The sequence below is a fragment of the Miniopterus natalensis genome, chromosome 18, assembly GCF_054644295.1.
Source record: "Miniopterus natalensis isolate mMinNat1 chromosome 18, mMinNat1.hap1, whole genome shotgun sequence".
NCBI lineage: Eukaryota > Metazoa > Chordata > Mammalia > Chiroptera > Miniopteridae > Miniopterus > Miniopterus natalensis.
The window spans coordinates 23,183,830-23,207,478 of NC_142098.1; the positions used below are offsets into that span (position 1 = coordinate 23,183,830).

General features: G+C 57.0%; 1 protein-coding gene across 4 annotated transcripts in view; it reads left to right on the forward strand.

Moving 5' to 3' along the window:
- The window catches only part of BCAR1 (BCAR1 scaffold protein, Cas family member), a 38,604-nt gene that overhangs the window by 12,003 nt on the left and 2,952 nt on the right, over nt 1–23,649 (forward strand). For 2 of the 4 annotated variants that reach the window (XM_016196637.2, XM_087827354.1), the window contains exons 2-6: nt 12,934–13,545; nt 19,298–19,459; nt 19,635–19,751; nt 20,660–21,757; nt 22,797–22,886. In XM_016196637.2, the coding sequence (XP_016052123.2) occupies nt 12,934–13,545; nt 19,298–19,459; nt 19,635–19,751; nt 20,660–21,757; nt 22,797–22,886 (2,079 nt within the window). Of the gene's footprint in view, nt 1–3,370; nt 3,498–12,933; nt 13,546–19,297; nt 19,460–19,634; nt 19,752–20,659; nt 21,758–22,796; nt 22,887–23,649 lie in introns of those variants that run through there. The other 2 variants (XM_016196647.2, XM_016196653.2) reach the window with 2 other exon arrangements.

Consider the following 23,649-nt stretch of genomic DNA (forward strand, 5'->3'; position numbering starts at 1 on the left):
GGAAGGTCTCTGCCTGGAGAGTGGAAAAGGGGGCTGCAGAAGAGAAAGGAGAACTGAGGATACCAGGGTTAGCACCCTGAGTTGGGCAAAGAGCCCCTGGGCCCCTTTCTGAAGCAGGCACCTCCCTACAGGTGCCTCCGCTGCCTTTAATTTTCGAGTTAGAAAAGCAATGAAAAGAATTAGGAGAGAATGCTGCTCCTTCCAGTTCCTTGAAAGAGTCAGAGTGTGAGAGAAGGAAGTGCAGGAAGGTGATTTGTAGGGATCCAGGCCTGATCTGTGAGGCCATTCTGCCCTCTGCTCAAACCCAGGTCCCCTCCCCCTCCCAGGCTTTGTCCCTACACCTGGTCGCTCTGCCCCCACACCTTCCCTCCTGGCCCTACCCCTCACCCAAGTCTCTGGGACTGGCGTCGGGGGATGCAGAAGGGAATGGTAGGCTGAGGACCAGAGCCCCACTGCCCCAGGAGGAGGGATTTGGATCCGGCTGTGGGCCCACCCACCTACCCACTGTCAGAGTCACCACTGTAATGACAGATGAGCTGCTGGGTTGGTCACTCCACCGTCAAAGAACAGGAGAGGATAGGAAAGCTCTTTATGGCTGACAGCTTTAACACCCACCCTAAGAGTGCCTGCTCTGCTCAGTCTGGGGTCACCTGGGTGCTTTTCCGCGGGGACAACTGGGTTATGGGTGTAGCTCTGCCATTCCCTGGCAGTGTGACCTGGGCAAGGCCCTGCCCCTCTCTGAACCTCTGGGTAGTGGTAGTTCTGTGCTGTTCCCCGGGTAGCAGCAAGGACAGTGTCCAGCCTGTGTTAGACAGTGATTCTTGATGTAGCAGGGCTCGTCTCTTCTCCAGGCCATCAACAGGGGTCCCGGGCACCCTTATCCAGGCAGAGCTGGCTTCAGCTCGAAGGCTGGTTTTGAGTTTGCTAAGGCGAGTGGTCAGACCAGGGGGGAAGGCTTTAACACCCTGTGGCCCTCCAACTACATCATTTCTTCCTGTCCCTGGGGCTGGCAGCACTCACCTCCGGTCTCAGGAAATCCTTTCCTGCTGTTGCTCCCAGAGCAGGTCATCTGCTGACCCATCAAGCCACTCTCCTGTGCTGCTGGGAAGACCAAGGCTTTAGGAAGGGAAAGGGCTGCCTGTAGTCACTGTGCAAGCCATTCGAGCCCCCTCTTTCCACTTCCCATTGTCATAAACATCGTCTTACGTGATTTTGGTCTTTGAAAATGGCCATCCTAATAGCTGCACAATATTCCACTGAGAGGCTGTGGTTGCCTCACCAGTCCCCTATAGTTGGTCATTTAGGTGATGCCCCATTCCCTTTGTTCAGTTACAAATGCTGCAACAGATACTGTTGGGCCTAAAGCAAGAATTGTTCATTGTGCTGTGGGTCTGACCTGAAAAATAAGACCCAGAAAGCACGGAGAGTGGGAGCTGGGTCCCAAGAATTAGGGCCTGGGCTCAGCAGCAGCCCAGTCAGCAGCAGCCCTCACTCCAGTTGACACTTTATTCATTTATTTATTTTTTTAATCTTCACCTGGGGATATTTTTTTCCATTGCTTTTCAGACAGAGTGGATGGGGGGGGGGGGGAGACAGAGAGGGAGAGGGAAACATCCATGTGAGAGAGACACATCAATTGGTTGCCTCCCCGACACGCCCCATCAGGCTGGGGATTGAGCCCCCACGGTACACGCCCTTGGTTGGAATTGAACCTGGGACCCTTCAGTCCATGGGCAGACACTCTAACCACTGAGCCAAACTGTCTAGGGCCCTCAGTTGACCCTTGAATAGACAGATGAGAGCCACTGTGTCCATGTGCTGGGCCCACTATATTCCCTGTATAGATAGCTCTACTCCAGGCCCCAATGGGAGGGGTTGGTGACATCCCCCTCCAGCCTGTGAGTTCATCCTCAGCCTGGCTGGAGGTGCCAGGCTGCTCCTGGGGTGACTGACAACCATATGGGAAAGTGCTGGTGCCTGAGCAGTGCTCCTGCATATCCACCCACCAACACTTCCCCTCCCTCCTCCTCATCAGAGTGGCCACTCTCCTTCCTGTTGGACCTCAGTGTGGGGGGAGGGTAGTGCTGGGCCCCAGTTCTCAACTGCCTGTCCTTTGGGGTCTCTGAGTGCCAGAGGATCCTTGGCTTTCTGAGCCTGAGTGCGTCTGCCCCTTGATTCCCCTCCATCCCTGAGGTGCAGCAGGGCAGTCAGTCTGGCAGCCCCACTGTCCCTTCCCTGGCTACCAGCTTTGTCACCTCTGTGAGATGGGGAAGAGGGTCCGTAAACTGGGTGTTAACCTCTTCATCTGGAAAATGGGACTAATTGTAAAGCCTGTTTTGCAGAATTACTGTGGGCATGAAATGAACATGTGATCATAGAGCCTTAGCCCAGGGCCCCGTGGAGGCTGTCGTGGGGTCTGTGTCATCTGTTGAGCTCCTTGGCAGTCAGCCCAGGAGGGTCTGCTCCCCACATACCCGAGGCATGGCCTGCCCAGTGGGTCCTGGCCTCCATCTCCCTCCCCCCATAGGCCTGGGACAGGGCATTCCTCTTTCCCTCCTTCCAGTACAGTGGGGCACAGATCCTAGGGCCGTGATTCCAAAGCGGAAATGCCATTCTGGGAGGCACAGGCTGGGGGGAGGGAGTTTAAGTGGAAAAGGAGCAAATTTTTGAAATGCCTGAGCCTGAGCTGGGTTCCCTTCCCCCTCCTGCTGCCCCCCCAACTCTTTAATCCAGTCCCAGAGACTAGAGGGTCGCTTTCCCCCATCCCCTTGTTCCCAGCCAGCTGCCACCTCTCTCCCTAAACCAGCTAGGACAGAGCTGAGGCCAGGATTTTTGTGTCCCGGCCCATCCCTGCAGAGACCTCCTGCCTGGAGCCCTGCCTGCAGGACTCTGCCTGGCTGTGAGGCCTACTCCCCACCTCTCACCCCGCAGGAGTGGTGACCTGGGGAAAACCCAAGGACTCCCTCCAGCCCCCTGCATAGACAGATGCTTGCGTATGGCCTAGCTGGAACCTGGGTGCCAGCCAGCCTGAGGATGGGGTCAGAGTTTAGGGGGGCCCAGATTCCTGCCTGACTTAGGGGCACAGCTGTCGGGAATAAGCAGGAGGGGATGCCCTAGGTGGTGTTTCTAAGAGCTTGGTGCTGTGGGGGGCAGGGGTCCACTGGCAGCGCGTGCCCGCGCACTCCCGCTCGCGTGCCCGCGCACTCCCGCTCTCATGCCCGCGCGCTGTGGGCAGGCAGTTCATTTGCATGGGGAGCCACCTCGGCCAATGGGCGCGCGCGGCCGGGCATGCCGGGAGCGGGGCTGGCCGCGGGCGGAGCGAGGCAGGACCCCACTCTGGGTGGTGGCAGCGCGGTGGCCGAGGCAGCGGGAGCTGGACCTGGGCGGCTGCGGTGCGTTCGGAGCCCCGAGAGCGTGAGGTGCCGGCAGCTCGGTGTACGCCCCTTCGGGGAGCCGGGGGGCCCCAGGCCGGCCCGCAGGACATAATGAATTACCTGGTGAGTGTGGCGGCTGGGGTGGGGTATGCGCGCCCCGGAGTGTCCGGCTGGGGTCTGCGTACTGGCTTCGAGGAGACTGCCCTCCCCTCCTGCCTACGCCCGGGCACGCCCAGATGGGAAAGAATTAGGCGAGTGGCATTTTCTGCCAGATCTGCGGGTCCTGGGAACGGCTGTCACTGGAGCCTCTTTGGGGGCGCGACCGCGACCGAGACCGGGCTGGGGTCCTAGGTCCTGGACCCGCCTCGCGCCCTGGCCCAAGCGCCCTGAGACGAAAACTACGGAGGATCCCGGAGCCTGTACGCTCCAGAGGCATTAGAAGGGGCCCTTGGCCCGGACTCAGGGGCTGCTGGCCGGCAGGAAAGTTCCTGGATCCGGGAAAGTCGCTGGCCGGAGGCCCGCTCTCCCCCTGCCGGCCACCGCTTTCTGTGTGACCTTGGGCCTTCAAGCCATGGCTTTCAGTTTCCTCGGCTAGAGGAGGGGTCCGAGGTCCCTCAGACCGTGAACTTCCAGGAGGCTTGACCTTCCAGGAAGCGAGGTCCATCAGTCAGTCCATCTGTGTGTTTTGGAGTGGGAGCTGTGTCCCGCCCCCAGTTTAGGGGTCGAGGGCTGGGCTAGCAAATGCGTCCGTAGAGATGTTGGCAAGGCCGGAGCCCGGTGTAGGGCTGGTTAATGATTCACCCTAGCCCGCCCGCCCCGTTGGATTCCAGGACTGGGGACAGGCGCTTCCCGGACTTTACCTACCCTGGTTGCAAAAGCAGCGATAGAAACTGGATCCCGGTGGTGGGAAGCCCGGGCTGCACCAGGACCCCGAGATCCCAGCCTCCCTGCGTTGAGTGCGCGCGCGGGGCAGGGGTAGGGGCGGGCTGCTTTTCGGGTGTCCTTAGCCTGGGCTCCCAGCCCCTCGCTGCTGCTTGAGGGTGTCCGAGAAGCTGAGATTTGCTGAGGGCTGGGGATGGGCGGGAGAGTGGGAGTGCTAGAGCCTGGGGAGATGTTGGGGTCTCAGGTCCCAGACTGGAGGTTGGGGCTTCCTCATCATCTTAGAACGCAGTTTCCTTTCCCACGTCGCTACCACGAGGAAGGGTCTGGGCTGGGAGGCACTCTGGGCTTCCCTACAGACTTCAGCCGGACCAGGAGATGTTCGCCATCCCGCGAGGCTGGGGGCCACGCCCTCCGTGTACATTTCCTTTCCCCGGTGAACTAATTTTGGGGATCAGGGCTGACAGACCTAGAAGAGCAGGTGTGTGCCGGGTGCAGGAGGAACAGGAGTGGGGTTGGGCACAGGTGGAGTCTGCAGGGAAGGGGAGGTCTGGGAGGAGCTGCTGACATGCCCTTCTGGCACTGTCAACCGCTACCCGCTTGCCCTGGGCAAGGAAGGAGCCAAACGGGAGCTGGGTGGTGGCAGGGCAGGGCAGTCATCCTCAGATCCACTCTGGGGAGGAGGCTTGATGCCTCCGGCCATGGCTGTTTGTGCTGAGCATGGCTGTGAGTGCTGTGGGTTGGCACCAGCTCTCTAAACCTGGGCGAGAGATTGAAGTAAGCGTAGTGCCACTAGGACGTCCTGTCTGAGCAGGAAAGGCCCCTGAGACAGCCTCTCTCCTCACCAGTTATACAGATGGTACAGATGGGGAGACCAAGGCACAGGACTGGATCCAGAACTTAGTATTACGCTCCATCCCACATGTGTCCCCCTCATTGGGAATGCTCTGATGGGGCCAAATTGGTGAGGTCCCTCTGGACCCAGGACTGTGCCTTTGTCACCCCTTCCTGGGACCCAGTGTGGTTTTTTGTGTGTTCTTGTTGTTGTTAACCCTCACCTGAGGATATGTTTTCCATTGATTTTTAGAGAGAGTAGAAGGGAGGGGGAGAGAGAAAGAGAAAACATCCATGTGTTTCTCTCCCGCACATGCCCCAACCGGGCCAGGGATTGAACCTGCAACCCAGGTACATGCCCTTGACTGGGAATCGAACCTGTGACCCTTCAGTGCTTGGGCCAACACTCTAGCCATTGAGCCACACCAGCCAGGGCCCAATTTTTTTAGGTGGTTCCACCACCCTTTTCTCCTGGGCCTGGAGAACTCCTACTCCTGCCCCCTAGCAGCCCACAGCCAGAACCAGCCAGGTATGTACCCAGGTGGCTTCTCAGAGGAGTGAGGGACAGTGTTGGAGTCAGACTTGGAGGGTGGGGTGTAAGGTGAGGGTCCAGCAAAAACACTGGGCCTACTTCTTCTCCTCCGGGTCTTTAGGGCTCCCACATAAGGGGCTTCTCTCTCCAGGAAGGCAGGGCTGGGCCCTCAGCACTGGAGAGGGCCCTGTCTCCACCTCTCTCCTGCCCTAACTCCCTCCCCTCTCTAGGTGAGGAGTGGGGTGAAATACTGGCCTGGAGTAGAAGGAGCACAGAGGGTGGAGGGGCAGAGCTCCATCTCCCAACCCATCTCCAGTGCACACCCCAGAAATCAGGCATTTGGTACTTTTTTTAGCTAGAGTTCTGCACTTTAAAAATATATATATATATGTGTGTGCTTTTATTGTGTTTTGTTTTGTTTTTTAGAGGAAGAGGAAGGGAGAAGGAGAGAGAGATAGAAACACAGGTGAGAGAGAGTCATTGATCAGCTGCCTCCTTCATGCCCCCTGCTGGGGATTGAACCCTCAACCCCGGGCATGTGCCCTTGACCGGAAATCGAACTGGGGACCTCTTGGTTCATGGGTTGACAATCAACTACTGAGCCACGCTGGCCAGGCTAGAGTTTTGCACTGTTTGTGCCATCATGTCCCCCTTGATTTTGGCTCAGGCAGAGGTGGCACTTGAAGGGCTGCTCAAAGATCTCATCTAGGACTGGAGTGGGCAGAGCTCTCCGTGGCTTTAGATGCCAAGGTGGAGAAGCCAGGGCCTTGTAAGAAGTGAAATCCCTGCTGTCCCCTCCAGGCTGTCCTTTCTGCCTCTGCCCTCCATGATGACAAATCTGGGGCTGGGGGTAGTTACTCCTACTCTGGGCCTGGTGCTACCCCTGAAGTAAAGGTCAGCCTCATGCTGAGCCCTCTGCTGAGATACCTGTGAATGCTACCATTAGGGCCCCAGGGACTGGGAAAGAGAGCAGCAGGGTTTCAGGTGTATTACCCTAGGAACCACCCAGCTCCTCGGGTGTATAGGTCTGGGGTCTGCCAGCCTAGGTCAAGTCCCTGGGCTGGGTGGCAGTGGTGAGGATTCTAAGGGGCTGGTGACTATTCCCAAGCTGCCAGCAGCTAGAATGGGCTGGAGGGTATAGCGCTGTGCCCTCATACCACTCCACAGGCTTCTTGGTGCTTTGGCCTCAGTCTTTCCTGTTCCCACCATCCATGGTATGTTGGGGGCTGCAGAGGCCATGTCCTGCAGCAGGAGGCCCCTCTCCATTTTACCTCTCTGCCCAGCCTCCTAGAGACAGTGCTTGGGACATTCTAGCAGAGGTGGGGGAAGGGGCTGCTTCCGGCCCAGAGCTGGCCCTGGACACAAAGGCATCTGCTATTGCCACTGCAGCCCAGGCCAGGCATGGCTTGTTACAGGGAGCCTCTGGCAGCAGCCACCTGCAGGTGGGTTTTTAGTCCTTCATTCTACAGACCTGTCCTATGGCTGCTTAGTGTCAGGCATAGGGCTGAGGCTCTGTCCTCTGAGCCTCAGGCTCCTGAGGTAGGTAGGGCAGGAACTGTGTTCCCCTTGGAACAGCTCTGGAACTGGGGCTCCCCCACACTTGTTCCCTGCTGGCCGAGCGCTGAGAACTTGAACCTAGATTCTGGCCACCCAGTTGTTCCTGGGAGTGTTAGGGCAGTGGTGCTAAGGCTGCTGATCCTAGAGTTCCACGAAGGATGTGAGTGTGGGGACGTCTGGGAAGGGAAGAACACTGCTCTCAGAGCTCAGTTGCAGCCTGGAGGTGGGGCAGGACTAGGGGATGGTCAGGACCCTGGCCAGTGGGCCCATGCCAGTGCCCCTCCAGGGAGGTTCCGGAGCAGGGGTTGTGGGCGCAGACTGCAGTCGGCACATGTGTTGGGCCTGTGTCCGTTGGCCACCAAGGTTCCTTGGGACAAGCAAACAGAATACCCCAGAAATAAACTTGGCTCACATTTGAGATGGTTCTGGGTATGAAGGGAACTAGTGTTTCCCAAGTGACTGCTGTGTGTGAGGCTCTGTACTTGGGACTAGAGAGAGAGAGAGAGAGAGTGTGTGTGTGTGTGTTTTGGAGGTGGGGAATGGAGGGAGGAAAAGGCCTGTGAAATTTCTACTCCTGGCTTACCATGAATCTAAGCATTGCCCTAGGAACCACCCAGCTCCTCGTTGTTACACAACCCAGATCCACCTCTGCTGCTCCCTATGACCCTGGCAAGCCAAGTAACTGTTCTGTGCTTCAGTTTCCCCATCTGTAAGATGGAGGTAGTCATAGTGTCTCATAGGGTTAAAAGAGATGATTGAAGTATGCAAAAGAGCCCTGCCTCTGACAGCACTGACCATGATTTGTTGTAGTCATTGGGAACCTGTCAGTTGTGCCTCTCTACCACTCCCAGCCACCAGCTAGCATCCTCTCCCAGAGTCAGGGTTTTGGAATACCCAGAGCACATCCAAGATCCCTGAAGCAGCTGGCAGAGCCGAGGAAGAAACCTGAATATCCATCAGATGGCTGCAGTTCTTACAGATATCCAAGACCCAGCTGAGGACTCACCTGGCATGACTAGGGGTTCTCCTCTGCCTCCTCCCTCTGGGGCGAGCGAGCCCCAAAGGGCATTCCTGGCTTCTTCAGGTGAAGCCACACTGCTCCCAGGGAGGGCTGGACACCACCTTCTGCCAGGAGGGCTTCTGCTTGAGCCTGGGCCAGGCCTGGTGCTTGGGGTGGAGGGGGAGGGTCCGATGCTAAGGGAGATAGCCCCTCCCATCTTGGGTGTCCAGGTTGGGGGGCATGAAGTGGGCAATAAGATGTATTGGTCAGCGCTTTCAAGTGAGGGCAGCAATAGGGAGCAGGTGCCCGAGGAGGGGCACAGGATCCTCCTTGGAGGGACCACAACCTAGTCATGTCCTGAAGGAGTGGGACACAGAGGTTTCCTAGAGGTATGAGTGAGGTCACCAGAGCTGCAGGGCAGGGCAGGCAGCAGTCTCTGTGGTGCCTTGGACAGAGATGGCCAGCAGTGTCTGCCAGGACTGTGATGGTGCCCTGGCAGGCTGCCCCTCCAAGATATCACAGCTGTGCCCTCTTGTGAGCTTGGGGGTGAAGCACCTGATTGTCCCAGCAGTAAGGGAGGCTGGAAAGCCAGGCTCTGCGGGAGTTGGCTCCTCTTGCAAGCTGGGGCAAGACCCTGGGGTCCTGGGGAACATGTCCAGAGCTTGGGGTAGGCTTATCCTGCTGTGGATGCCACCATTTGGATAACACTTACTGAGCTCTCCACATACCATCCCAACTCATCCTGCAGTGTGACTGCCCGCCTGCTGCTCCAGGGCCACAACTCATCTCCCCTCTGGCCTCTCCTTGTTCCAGTACCTTGGTTCATGCCCCTCCTCTGCCTGTATGCTCTTCCCCAGCTGGTTTCATGGTTGCCTAGTTTTCATTCTTCAGGAGTCACCTGAAGTGTCACCACCTTGGGGAGGCCACCTCTGACCACCCTGTATGCAGCAGCCCTGTCCCACATTAGTTCTGGCACCGTACTTTTGCCCCCTGCCCTAGCAAGTTGTTTGGTGTTTGTCTGCCCCACTGGGTGTAAGCCCCATGTGGATAGGGACCTGGTTGAGCGAGCACTAGGCCTTTGCTGCCTTTAACAGGGATCTGGGTGCTCAGAGAGGCTAAGGGACTTGCCTGAGGTTACCCAGGTTTGGTCCTAGCTGCTGCTGAGTGGCCTGAGAAGGAAGGAGAAGCTTGTGTCAGGAGCAGCTGGGAGGCTTAGAAGCCCAAAGGGGCAAGTGCTTGGCCAGCTAGAGGGCTCCGAAAAGGCTGCCTCTGGGGCTCTGGGCAGGGGTGCCAGCTGACGCAGGCGAGGAGCTCCTGGTGCCAGGCACACAGTGCCACGTGCCCAGTCCGAGAGGTGCTTCCCAGCCTGGCTCCAGCTGCCCCAGACTATACAGTTGCAGCCGCAGTTGGCTTTGACTGCTCAGCAAGCTCACTCTGAGGGGTGGGGGCTGGTCACCCTTGCACAGGAGGTCCCGCTAGCTTCTTGGGCCCTGGAGGACTCTCTCTGCTTTCCCCTCCCCCTCCCCCACTGGACCTTGCCCTCCGCAGAGCTCTCCAGTCTCCCTGAGTGCCCAGCCCTGTCTGTGGGGCCTGGCGGAGGCCCATCTGCCAGCCTTCCCTGGGCTGTCCTCCTCTTGAGAGGTGAGGGGGCCTCCTAGGGGCAGTCCCCTCTGTCTGCACCCCGCCCCCTCTGACTGGGCCAGAGGGGAATTTTCCTGTGACTCACTCTGCTGGCACTTCCTGTGGTCACCAGGGTAGGGGCTGGGGGGACCCAGTGGGGTGACTCTGTGTTCTGGGGTCACTAGGGGAGGGAGACCCGGTGTCCCGCCCTCTGAAGGGATATGATTCCCCGAGGCAGGCTGCAGACCATATTTGGGAAACTTAATTTCCTTGAAGGCAGCCTGGAGAGGGGCCATTGAGCCTCAGTGGGCTGCAGGGCAGCCCCTGCCCCTGCTTCCTTCTTCCTGGGTTCTGGCCGCTGGACCTGCTTCAGCCTCCTCTGTCCTATCCTGCCTTGGAGCCTAGCAGGTAGTCCATTGTTTTATTTTTCAGGATGTGTATTGTTTTAACCCCAAAGCCAAGAAATGCTCATTAAATACAAATTGAAAAATTCTGAAAATCAGGAAGAGAAAACATCTCCCAATCATCTCAAACATTACCAGTTATTCTTACCCTCTCCCTATTATTTAAGTTGGAGTGACATTTTATTGAGGCATAATTTACATTTCCATGCATTTGTAACTCTGCCCTGGTGCTCACCTTGGTGCTGCCTGGGCTGGCTTCTCCCCTGGGTCTTTCCCCTCTTGGCTCCCAACTTTCCAGTCTCTGTCTCTTTATGGGTCCAGGGTCTCTGAGCTGCTTTGAGGAAGTGGGTTTGAACATACAATCTTGGGGCCCAGAGCACATGCTTCCCGCCTGGGCCTCCCTGGTGGGTCACCTTGATGCTCAGTCTCTTCCCTAATCCTCAGTGTGACAAGCAGGGGAGACAGCTCGGAGGGGTCTTTGCTGGCCCCAGATGCTGGTGTGGAGTGAGGAGAGTGGGTCTTCCTGGGCTTGGCTGAGGCCTCACCCTCACTCTGCCCCAGGCCCAAGCTCCCACTTCCTGTTTCTGCCTTAGGGGGTGTGGCTCTTCCTTCAGCCTGGAATTACAGCCCCTGCTTGACTCCTTGCAGATGGGAGTCCTGGGGAAGGTCACACAGCTAATGGGTGGCCAGAACTCAGGTCCCATTCCCAAGTCAGGGGTCTAGATCAGGCTGTGTACTAAGACCCGGGGAGACTCCGAGGAGGGCAACCAGAGCTGAGGCCTACCTGGTGAGGCTGGAGCCCAGCTGGCCTGGCCCTGTCCTTTCCACAGACCTGGCTTCCCCATGTGTGAGGCCTGGGCCTCTGCTGCACCCTGCTAAGCTCCAAAGCAACCCTGACCTTTTCTCCCCTAGGCGCCTCCTTAGCTCCTTGGAACTGACCTTGGCCCTCCAGCGGCGGGGGGAACCTTCTGTGATATGTCTGGGCACAGCCAGGGAGCAGTGGCATCAGGGCTGAGAGCTGAAAACTCAGGATCTCCTGGTCCCCAGATTCTCCACTGCTAGTGAGGTTCTGGGTCTGCTGCTCAGTGTCGCTAGTGCTATGGTCCTTCTGCCTCTGACCCTACAGCCTTCTCCGGCCTCTCCCGTTCCTGGCTCACATGGAGTGCATGTCCCTGCTCTGGGAGGGTTTGATGACCTACAGTAGAACCCCGTAGCAGTGCTAACTTCGGAGTGGCTGTGCAGATTAGCAGGAGAATTATAGCAGCAAAGAACTGGGTTGGAGGGTGCTGCCCTTCCTTCTTTTGCTTTATTTTTCCCATTTATTCTTGATGTCTGGCTCATTCCCATCCCTCTTCCAGAAGCACTCATGCTAATGTAATGTATCTGGAATCTCCCTGGATAAGTGTCTGTGAAAAACATAGGATTGTTTTGTAGATGTTTATAACATTTACGTGAAAGGGCTCTAGGCTGTAGCTCTCCTGTTTGCTACTCTCACTTGGGAGGGTGTGGCCAGCAGGCCTCACCGGACACCTGGGCACCTGCTGGCGCACAGAGCGGAGTTGCAGATGTGTCCTGATTTGCTAGCTGGAACCGTGAGCATTCTTTTTGACGGTCTTGGCCATTCTGTTTTCCCCTTCAGAAAAGTCACTCTTCGTATTTTGTTGGTTTTCTTACTGATTTGTAGGAGTGTCTCCAGATTCTAGATTAATCTCTCTCGTCATTTGGTGACCTGTCACCCTATTTTTTTGTTGTCACCGTACATTTGTGCTTGGGGGTCTTTGTTCTAGCCCTCTGGTCCCTGTGCCACTCCCTAGTTTGGAGTTGTGCCTCGTCACAGCTGGGAAGGAGAGTGCCCCTTGGCGTTTTATTTTCAGAATTAACCTGCCCATTCATGGACCTCTATTCTGCCATTTAATTCTAGAAGGATTCTTTTTCTTTGGTCAGATTCCTCAACCAGAAAGTTTCTTCTGGCACTTTGATTGTAATTGTAATTTGTTAGGTAAGCTTGGGCTGATTGGCTTTTTATTGCGCTTGGTCATCCCACCATGAACTTGGTACATGTTCCCCCTATTCACATTTCCCCTTGAGCCCTTTGACAGAATGTAAACATTTCTTCCTCTGAGGTCTCCTGCAGTCTTTGGTGATCGGTTCCTAGATAACTTATAGCTTTTGTTGTTACCATGTGAAGGCTATTCTCTGACTTTTCATTCTCATCAGTTACGGATTTTTCTAGTGTGTTGGGATTTTTACATAGATGATGACCATTTTGTCCCTATGTCCCCTCCCTACTCTGTCTTTGGATTTTTCCTCTTTGCCAGTTGCACTGGCGGGGCAGCAGGACTGTTGAGTTGGAGCAGGGAGGGTGCGCATCCTGTTTTCTTCCCAGAACATGGTGGCCATTGTCATTATCACTGCTCTCCCCAGTGTTGGTCCAGGTTGCACTGTGGCTTTGGGAGTGGTTTTTAAGAGTGTCTTGAGTGCTATCCCTGGAGTGTAGGTGGGGGCTGTGGTTGAGAGGATTTTGAGGTGCTATCCAGTTCCATTTGGAAAAAATGCCAGGATCAGCTGGGCCTTTCTCCAGGGGGTCATGGGGTCAGAGGCTCCGGGATTATGCCAAACGCTACTTAGTTTGTTTCCCAGTGCCAACACCAGATGCATTGGAGCTGGGTAGGCCGCTGAGCCCCCCACGCTTATCCTCCTGCCCTCACGCCCACCTGTGTCCTCTCTCCCCAGAATGTGCTGGCCAAAGCCCTCTACGACAATGTGGCCGAGTCCCCGGATGAGCTCTCCTTCCGCAAGGGCGATATCATGACGGTGCTGGAGCGGGACACACAGGGCCTGGACGGCTGGTGGCTCTGCTCACTGCATGGGCGCCAAGGCATTGTGCCCGGGAACCGCCTCAAGATCCTGGTGGGCATGCACGACAAGAAGCCTGCAGGACCCGGCCCCGGCCCACCTGCCTCCTTGGCCCAGCCCCAGCCTGGCCTCCACAACCCGGCTGCCCAGTACACGCCCATGCTGCCTGTTGCTTACCCACCCCAGCCTGACAGTGTCTACCTGGTGCCGACCCCAAGCAAGACCCAGCAGGGCCTCTATCAAGTCCCCGGGCCCAGCCCACAGTTCCAGTCTCCCCCAGCCAAGCAGACGTCCACGTTCTCGAAGCAGATGCCCCATCACCCATTCCCCAGCCCAGCTCCAGACCTGTACCAGGTGCCTCCAGGGCCTGGCAACTCTACCCAGGACATTTACCAGGTGCCACCTTCTGCTGGAATAGGGCATGAAATCTACCAGGTTCCCCCATCCATGGATGCACGCAGCTGGGAAGGAACAAAGCCCCCGCCAAAGGTAAGGCCCCCACCCTGGCATGGCTGGCAGCCCTCCTGGTGGGTTTTGCCCAGACCCCGGTTTCTGGGCACAGCAGGGCACAGCTGAACACCCTTGGGTTCTCTGGGGCTCTAGCAGCAGCTGTATGTTTGGTCCAGGGTCAAGGTAGGAGGTATTTGGGGAATGTGTTCATTCTGCTGCTGCTTATCGGTGTGAACAGCCCAGAGAGGAGACAGCTGAGCTGGCCTTGGACCATGAGGTGTACTTCAGCAGACAGACCCCAGTGGGAGGGTGTCACCAGCATAGGATAAAGCCTGTCAAAGGCCTGGCGGTGTGGAAAAGTCTCTGTATTCTCGGTGGGCAGGTGAGCTTGGCTGGTGAGGTTGGAGCAGCAGGCTGGAGACAGATTCCCAGGGGCCTGATGCTACCTACGACCTGGATGCTTTCCTGAAGGTGGAGGGTTTTGAGTAGGAATGACCTGCCCAACCCATGCTCCTGGCCTGGGCAGCCTCGATTGCATCTGCTTTATTTCATGATCATGAAAGTGATGCTTGTTTGTCATAGAAAATGCATAATGTATGCATAGTAAAGTCATTCTGACCATGGAGTGGAGAGTTCAGGGAGCACTGAGGGGCCCAGCTGGGGCAGGGGTCCAGGAAAGGGAGGAAGAGTTGGGAGTGGTTGGATGGTACTTGAAGGGAAGAAAACAAGCGTGGAGTACATTGCAGTAGTTAGGGAGAATGGCTAAAAACCCAAAAGAATGGATTGAACGAGAGGAGAGGTGTTTTTTTCCTCACATATCTCAGTTTGGAGGTAAGCAGTGCAGGGCTGACACGGCACCTCCACACCCTCATGGGCCATGGCTCCATCTTGTTGTTCTGCCATCGTCGATGTAGGGCTTGGGTCTCATGGACGGGGGGTGGTTGTCTACAACCTGGCCATTAGGAAAGAAGGAAGGGACTGAGGGGAGAGGCCAGCTGCTGCGTGCCTGAGGTCCTCTGGGGGGATGTGTCAGCCCCTTGGGTGGGGGTAGAGGACATCTTCTGGCCATCTCTGGCTCCACAAGTGCCCAACCCTTCTCTTGGGGCATGTTAGTGAGCCTGCGGGCACCTACAGGGTGACCTGTTTGTGACTCCTACACAGTGGGGAGGACATTGCCTGTGGGATTGCCAGTGTAGGGTCACCCTGAGAGAGACTGGTTCAAGCCCCCTGTGAGCTGTTGCCAATGGGATGTTGGGCTAGGGGACAAGGCCCTGTACCCTGCAACCTCCCCAGTCTGTAGGAAGAAGGCAGGACTGAAGAGGGATGCTAGGCCACCACTGGCTGCTTGGGCTGAGTCAGGAGCAACATTTTCTCACCTTTAGCCTATGTCTTCCCATGCACACAGCCCATCAAGAGTTTGGGGAGTAGAGCTTCCTCAGGCCTGGTAACAGAAGTCCCATGGACTTGGAGGACAGGGTGGCCACACCCAGCTCTCTGTCTTCTCCGTGGCTATTCACACTTTACAGCTGGAGGACCCTGAGAAACCCAGCCCACACCAGTAGAGAGGCCCTCATAGCCTTCCCAGCCCCAGCCCCAGCTTCCCAGCTTGTCCTTCCTCAGAGGGAGACCACAGCGAGTGGTGTGACTCAGAGGCCCTGGTGGGAGAGGATAGGCGGTGGGCACAGCAGCCAGGCTCTACTGGGATCAGCTTCCCTGGGCCCAGGGCTGCCTGTGTCTGGAGAGACAGCTGAGTGGACACCCCTCAGCACTGAGCCTCTGTCCTCAGACCAGCCCAGGGCTGATGTAGGAGACTTGCCCCTGCCCAAAGGGCAGAGCTTGGTGGCCAGGATACCTGTACAGAGGTCATTTGCTGGCTGAAGGTGGGGCTTTATGGACACTGGCCACAGGGAGCCCTGAATGACTGGCTTTCTCTTCTTGCCCTACCTGTTCCTTCAGTTGCCTAGCCAGAGACGGGCGGTGGTGGCAGAAGCATGCTATGCTGGACTTGGGTGGCCCAGACTAAGGCTGTTCCCAGGTAGCTTTAGTGGGAAGTGGCAGGGAGCATTTCCTAGCTGGTGAACCTTGGGACAGGCCATAGTTCATCTCCCTGCATACACACACACACACACACACACACACACACGAATCCATGCTCAGCACACATCCTAGGGAGACCCACCTTTCTCCTTCCCCCCTCTCCCTTCCCTCCTCTTTGCAGGCAGGCCTGTCCTGGTGCATCTGTGAGCTGGGCAGGTATTGGAGGCCCTGTGGGCCAGGAAGCAGCAGTGAGATCGTCGTGCTGGGCTATGGACTCAAGCCCATGCTTTGGTCATTGATTTTGTTTCCCTCCTACTTGAGGGACTTGCTCTCAGACTGCTTCTGGGCTCACCTGGCTGGGGCCCAGTCTCTCTACCCCCTCAAGAAGCCCCATTGCTCCTGGCCTGGGCAGCCTTGATTGCATCTGCTTTATTTCATGATCATAAAAGTGATGCTTGTTTGTCATAGAAAATGCATAATGTATGAAAAAGCCTAGATAGGAGATGCCCCAATCAAGAGGTAATCACTGGGAAATTTTGGCATGTTTTGCCTAGCATACTCTCTATTCATCTTTCACAGATTTGTATGCATACTTTTGCATTTTGAGGTAGTAAATCCAATATCAGATGGATGTCAAAAGCATTTTGTTGGGTCCCTAAACATGATTGTGACTGCTGACCTGGATTTTGCTCTGTTGCCCCTCCCATGGGTGGGCTGTAGGTGGTTTCTGATGGTGCGTGTCTCTGACACACAACAAGGCAGTGGACATCTTGGTGTACGCATATCTGTGCCCACATTTCAAGGCTATGTTTTCATAAGCCTTGTCCTCCCCCTCAGAAGTCTGGGAACCGGCTCCTGGTCCAGAGGTAGAGGTTGGCTGGGCTGTGGAGAAAACCTGCCAGGACTTTGTTTGGGGGGGAGGGGGGGCTTGGGATCCTGGCACCCAGGATGCCCAAGGCAAGTGAGGCTAGTGGTCAGGAGGGGTCAGATGCCTGGAGCAGAGTGGCTTGAGAGAGGTCAGGGCCACACTAGGGCATCAGTACCTTTTGGGCTGGGGTGTGGCTTTAGAAGGCTGAGGGAAGAAGTAGGTAGGGCCCTCAGGGGGAGGAGTGTTTTTGTGAGGTCGCTCTTGGGGGAGTGCCTCTGGGTCAGGGGATGCAGCTGTGCCTAAGGGAACAGCTGTGGCGCTGGGTCAGGCGCCGGGGAGACCACAGCTGAGCTCAGTCCTGTTCCTTCTGGGAGCTTTGTCTCCTCCCCAGGCTCCTGGTGCCAGGCCATGAGGGCGCCAGGAGCAAGGGGACCCATGTCAGATGTGACTCACTCTTGATGAGAGATTAGATAGTCACCTACTTCGTCCCACAGCATTCCTGTATTGCTCCATTTCTCAGAGGGGAATCTGATGGGGGTGAAGGGGCTGTGTCCCAGGGCCAGTCAGCCTGGGTCACATGTAAGTCAATGACCCTTTTGCAGAAGGGGTAGCCTGGCAGCTGAGCTGCCTCGAGGTGGTCAGTCACCCAGGCAGAACCGGGCAGGTGGCCTGTCCCATCACACTGGGTCTTGGAAGCTGTTAGCGTCATGTCTCACTCCTGCTCTGCAGATGCCCTGACGGGGCCCTGCCCTGCCTGGCTCTGTCCTTGCATATGCAGCTGGCAGTGGGTATGTATGTTTTCTCTGCTTCTGTGTGTCTGTCTTCTGCACTGTTGAGATGTGTGTGTGAGAGAGCACGTGGATCTTGGGTTGAGGTCTGTGTTTTCTCTCAGACTCTGGCTGTGTCCCCCACCCCAGGGGCCTCCAGGTCCTGCTAATGGGGCCCCAGGTGTGGAGCAGGACGACCTGTGATTAGCAGGCTCAGCAGCACTCTGGAGAGCTGGTTTCCCTAACAAGCTTTTCCCTACTGGCTGCTGTCTTACTGGTTTTTTTCTACCAGAAAAAACATTTGCTGGCCAATATGGCCGCTTACTGTCACCAACTCAGCCGCAGGCGTGGCAAGCTGCCCAGGCCCTGGGGTCCGTTCTCCAAGCCCTTCTGCCTGTGCTTCTTGCCCTGTCATCTGGAGGAGGCTGAGAGGGGCTGGGGTGAACACCCCTCTTCATGGGGCCAGGTCCCCACCTGCCTTTTGGAGGCCAGCAGGGCCTCGAGACACCTCAGGCCTCGCCTCAAGGCCCTGCCAACCTGCCACGTCCCGCCAGCTCCCGCCCGCCTGCCTGCCCTGCTGTTGGCAGGTTCCAGTGTCTAAAAATAGCTCTGGAGGAGACTCAAGTCTGGGGCTCAAGGAGGGAGATGAGCCTGGGGAGGGCCGCCAACTCCACTCCAGACACGCTGGGGTGGGGGGCAGTGGGCGGGGATACCCTGTGGAAACACACCCCAGCAGCTAATGGGAGCCTGCCCAAGAGCCCAGTGTTGCTTTGCTGTGATGGCTGCCCCGGAGGAGGGCAGGGGACACATGAGCTGGAGGCTCTGCCAGGCCCTGAGCTGATGAGAAAAGTGCCGGTGCCTGGGTTTCTGGCGGTAGACACTCTGCTGCTACCAGCAGCTGCCAGTGTCATGGGGGCTGGGCACAAGCTTGGACACAGGATTCTGGGGGCGTTGAGCTTGAGGGCCAGCCCTGCCTCAACCCTGTGCCCCCAGGGATGTGTGTGGGGAGGGCCTGAGTCAACCCTGTCCCAGACATCCCTTTTGATTAGGGAACAAAGGCCTTTCTGTCAGAGAAGAGCAGAGCAAGGAGCCTTGTGGGGGAGGCGTGCCTTGAGCTGGCTTAGGAGATCCTGCCAGCCTCTCCCTTAGGGCTGACCCCCACACAGGCTGACCCTCCCACAGGCCAGCGTGCCTACGGGGAAAAAGGCTGCCCGCCCAGCACTACTTGCCAGGCTGGGTGCTGACATGAAGGGCTGTGGGCAGCGCGCAGCTTTGGATCCTGGGCCAGGAGACGGACACCGGGGAGGGGAAGGGGCTGGCCGCCTCTCTGGGCCAATGTTATCTGTTCGGGTGAGTGGTGGTCTCAGGGTCCTGTGGGAGTGGAGAGTGGGGGTCTTGGTTCTAGTCTTGGCTACTCCTCATGCCCCATCTGCCTGAAAACTGGCCCTGAGGTCTGGGAGTCCCTACTGACCCCATCCTCACAAGTCTCCCCAAGATGTGCTGGGGGTAGTAGAGGGCAGGGGGGCTGCTTGCTTCTGTGCCAGGCCACCACCTCCTTGGAGGCCCCAGGCCCCAGGCCCCAGAGGAGGTGGCCTGTTGGGATCTCTTGCAGGCCACCTCCTCTGGCCCCAGCCTGGCACCACCACCTCCATTTGTCCTGGATCCAAAAGGTGGCTGCTGGATCCTGCAGCAGTACAGCCCCTTGCTAGCAGACCTTTCTGAAGAAGGTGTAGCTGGGAGGTGTCCTGAGGCAGAGGCACCCCACTCAAGGGTGGCCCATCCTCCGTTAGCCCATCTGTACCCTCTTCTGAAACCTTCTGGGTCATCCAGCTGTAAAGCCACTTCCTTTTCCTGGCCAGAGCCAACATTCTGGACAAACCCTTGGGGTCCTGGTGTTCCCTGGGCATTGCATTTCCTTGAAGAAAGGGCACGGAGTGCAAGGGGAGAATGCCCTTGCTTCCGAGTGGCCTCTGAGCCCACCCTTGGGGGAAGCCCCAGCCCCCACCTTTGTGTGTCTCAGCCACCTCACAGGGGAGTGGAGTCTCCCTGAGGACCTGAGAGGGTGGACTCTGGATACTGGCTTCCAGGCTGGTGGTGACAGCCAGCCATCTGCCTCTAGGTGGTGGTGCCTACCCGCGTGGGACAGGGCTATGTGTTCGAGGCCTCTCAGCCAGAGCAGGACGAGTATGACATCCCACGCCACCTGCTGGGCCCAGCGCCCCAGGACATCTACGACGTGCCCCCTGTTCGAGGGCTGCTTCCCAGCCAGTACAGCCAGGAGGTAGGTGTCGGGGCTGGGGTGGGGGTGACCCAGGTGGGCTCTGCTTAGGGAGGAGCTGGGCTTTCTCAGCCCTAGTCAGGGTAGTGTGGTCCTAGGGTGGGTGCTCTGGAGTTCCTGTTCTTTCCATCCCCTCAGGCCCAGGCACCTGTATCACTGTACCTTTTTTTGCCCCCAGGTATATGACACACCTCCCATGGCCGTCAAGGGTCCCAATGGCTGGGACCCATCACTGGACGTGTATGACGTGCCCCCAAGTGTGGAGAAGAGCCTGCCAACATCCAGCCACCACTCGGTGAGCAGTCGGCAGATGCTGGGGCCTCATGGGCTGTCCTGACTGAGCTTGAGGTTCTGGGTGTGCACTAGGGTGGGGACATTGAGAGATGTGACTCCGGACCCCAGCCTTGCCTCTCACTTGCTCTGTGACAGGTGCTCCTATGAGCCTCTGCTTCCTCAGCTGTGAAAGGGCTCCTTGGAGGGAGCCTGAGAAAAACACACAGTATCAGCAAGGTGACCACAGAATTTATAGTCCAAACCAAGACACTTCTGAGAGCAAAAGGGGGTGACCAATAATTAGGAGGAGGCATCAGGCACAAACCAGATCTGTCCTAGGCAAACCGAGGTGTTGTCACCCTGACTATAATATACAAATAGCTCAGCCAAGTACCTGCCACAGAGTAGGGAATACACAAGCAGTGGTGGTGGTGGTGATGTGGGCGATAGTGTGGGTGAGGGTGGTGTGGGTGATGGTGGTGGTGGTATGGGTGATGGTGTGGGTGATGGTGGTGGTGGTGTGGGTGATGGTTGTGGTGTGGGTGATGGTGTATGTGTGGGGGGTGGTAGTGATGGTAGTAGTGGTGTGATAGCTGATCTCCCACTAAGTGGTTGAAGTTACACAGTGAATTAACTTACATAATCCTCACACCAAACCTGTGAGGGAGCTCTCCCATCTTATAGGTGAGCAGACAGGCACAGAGAGGTTGAGTCACCTGCCTTAGGTCACACAGCTAATAAGCAGTGGAGCTAGGATGTTCAGCTCAGGTCTGGCTCCAGAGTTGGGCTCTTAACCATACCTGTGTGGATAAGAATTGTGATGAATGTGTGCACCCCAATTGTGTCTGTATGTGACTGGGTCCTGTCCTTTGGCTCCTGGGTGGGCAGCCTTGACGGGTAGGCAGTCTTGACCACCCTTTGGCCCCTCAGGTGTATGATGTTCCTCCATCGGTGAGCAAGGACGTCCCTGATGGCCCGCTACTGCGTGAAGAAACCTATGATGTGCCCCCTGCCTTTGCCAAGGCCAAGCCCTTTGACCCAACCCTCCACCCGCTGGTCCTCGCTGCACCCCCTCCAGACCCGCCGTCCGCTGAGGATGTGTATGACGTGCCACCGCCTGCTCCCGACCTCTATGACGTGCCCCCTGGCTTGCGGCGGCCTGGCCCCAGCGCCCTGTACGACGTGCCCCGCGAGCGGGCTCTTCCTCCTGAGGTGGCTGATAGCAGCGTGGCCGATGACGGTGTGTACGTGGTGCCACCCCCAGCTGAGCGAGAGGCCCCAGCCGATGCCAAGCGCCTGTCTGCCTCCAGCACAGGCAGCACTCGCAGCAGCCAGTCGGCCTCCTCCCTGGAGGCGCCAGTGCCGGGCCGTGAGCCCCTGGAGCTGGAGGTGGCCGTGGAGGCCCTGACCCGGCTGCAGCAGGGTGTGAGTGCCACTGTAGCCCACCTCTTGGATGTGGCGGGCAGTGCTGGCCGGAGTGGGGGCTGGCGCAGCACCACAGAGCCTCAGGAGCCCCTGGCTCAGGACCTGCGGGCTGCTGTGGCTGCTGTCCAGGGGGCTGTCCATGAGCTGCTAGAGTTTGCCCGCAGTGCTGTGGGCAACGCTGCCCACACTTCTGACCGCACACTGAATGCCAAGCTTAGCCGGCAACTGCAGAAGATGGAGGACGTGTACCAGACATTGGTGGCTCATGGTCAGACCTTTGACAGTAGCCGGGGAGGTACTGGGGCCACTTCTGAAGACCTGGACCGCCTGGTGGCCTGCTCACGGGCTGTACCCGAGGACGCCAAGCAGCTGGCCTCCTTCTTGCACGGCAATGCCTCGCTGCTCTTCAGACGGACCAAGGCTCCTGTCTCAGGGCCTGAGGGGGGAGGCCCCCTGCATCCCAACCCCACTGACAAGGCCAGCAGCATCCAGTCCCGGCCCCTGCCCTCACCCCCCAAGTTCACCTCCCAGGACTCACCGGATGGGCAGTACGAGAACAGCGAGGGGGGCTGGATGGAGGATTACGACTATGTCCACCTGCAGGTAGGTACACCCTGCCCAGGTTCCCTGGGGCCCTGGGGAAGCCCCTGGTCCTCTTTTTTTTTTTTTTTTTTTTAATCCTCACCTGAGGATATTTTTTCCCCACTGATTTTTAGAGAGAGTGGAGGGGAGAGAGGGATAGAGAGAGAAATAGCGATGTGAGACACATCGATTGGCTGCCCCCCCGCATGCGCCCCAATCAGGGCTGGGGATCAAACCCACAACCAAGCTATGTGTCCTTGACCAAGAATCAAACCCAAGACCCTTCGGTCCGAGGGCCGACACTCTAACCACTGTGGCACACTGGCCAGGGCCCCCTGGTCCTCTCTGAGCTCTGATTTTTCCACCCCTGTCATAGACCCCTCATCAACCCCCCACATAGGGGGCTTTTGTGGCCAGAGAGGATTTGGCCTCAGGAGGGCCTTAGTGAATCCCTGTGCCCTCCTCTCACTTTGACCTTCCAGGCCTGATGGCCCCCCCAGAAGCCCATTCTTCTCCCCAATTCAGGCCTTTAGGCCAGTGCATCCTTTTCATCAGGGTCCTGCGTGCCAGCCTGGAATGGCTCCAAGCACCTGCAGGGGTTGGGCTTCTCTGGTGACCAGGGCAGAGGTGGCTGTTCTGTCTGGGGAGATGGATTCTGCAGTATAAGCAAAGACAAAGATACTTCTAGACAAGGGGGAACAGCAAGGTGATGGGAAGGTGGGGTAGGAGTGGTCCTCTGAGCAGAGACCTGGGTGCCAGCCCGGTGTCTCAGCATTCCAGGCTGAGGGCCGGCAGGTGTCAAGGACCAAGAGTCAGGGACAGGTGGGCAGGGAGGATGGCCATGGCCACGTGGAGTGTGCCCAATCCCTCCCTGTGCTGACACGAGATGGAGGAGGCCCAGGAGAGCTGCTTTCTCTGAAAGCTGCCCCCACTTTGGGCCTGGTGACCTCAGTGCGAGCCTGGGTGCAGTTTGCAGTGCCACCTGGTGGCCGCTCATCTTACCGTGCCCTACCTGGTCTGAGGGGCTTCTGGCTCAGCAGTCCTTGTGTCTCCCTTCCAGGGGAAGGAGGAGTTTGAGAAGACTCAGAAGGAGCTGTTGGAAAAGGGCAACATCATTCGGCAGGGGAAGGGCCAGCTGGAGCTGCAGCAGGTGAGGATGCTCAGGTTCACCAGCTTCTTCCAGGCCAAGCTTATCAGAGAAGTCACCCCTCAGAGCCAGTCTCCAGAGCTGAGCCTCCCTGGGTCCCTGCCCAGCCAGTCTGCACTCAGCTGCATCCCTGTCTTCATGCGTTTGTTGGGTTGATGTTATCAGAGTAATCATGGTAGGCATTTTAGAGCAAACATACAGAAAAGTGTAAAAAAGCAGAAAAAAGAAGCCACTTGCCCAGAGGAGTATGTAACATAATACTTTGTGAACAGCCTGCTTTTATCTCAAGCATTTTTTCATGGCATTAAACTTTCCTCATAAATTATTTTTAAAGGCCACATAACATTTGTGTTGAATATTTACATTGTACCCAATTTTCCTTATAAATAATTTATCTACAAACATAGAATTTCCTTCATATTTTGGATCACTTGGGAAAAGACAAAACAACTAAGGGAGTTTTATTCTGATTATGAAAGTAATAAAAATTTTAATACAGACTAGCACAAAATAAACACAGAAATATCACCCATAAGGTTTTCCTCACCCCACCTTCTCCTGGTCATGGGAAGGGAGGCACAGAGAGCCTGCCAGCTCCACTCCACTCTGAGGCTGAGGTGCATGCACACATTTTTCAAAGCCACAGTTTCCCCAGCTGTGAAGTGGGGATCATAGTTGTACCCATCTCAGGGCTGATGTGAGAATTATGAGTAAAGTACAATGCTTAGAAGGTCCCTGGCACATAGGACATGCTCAGAGAAGGAAT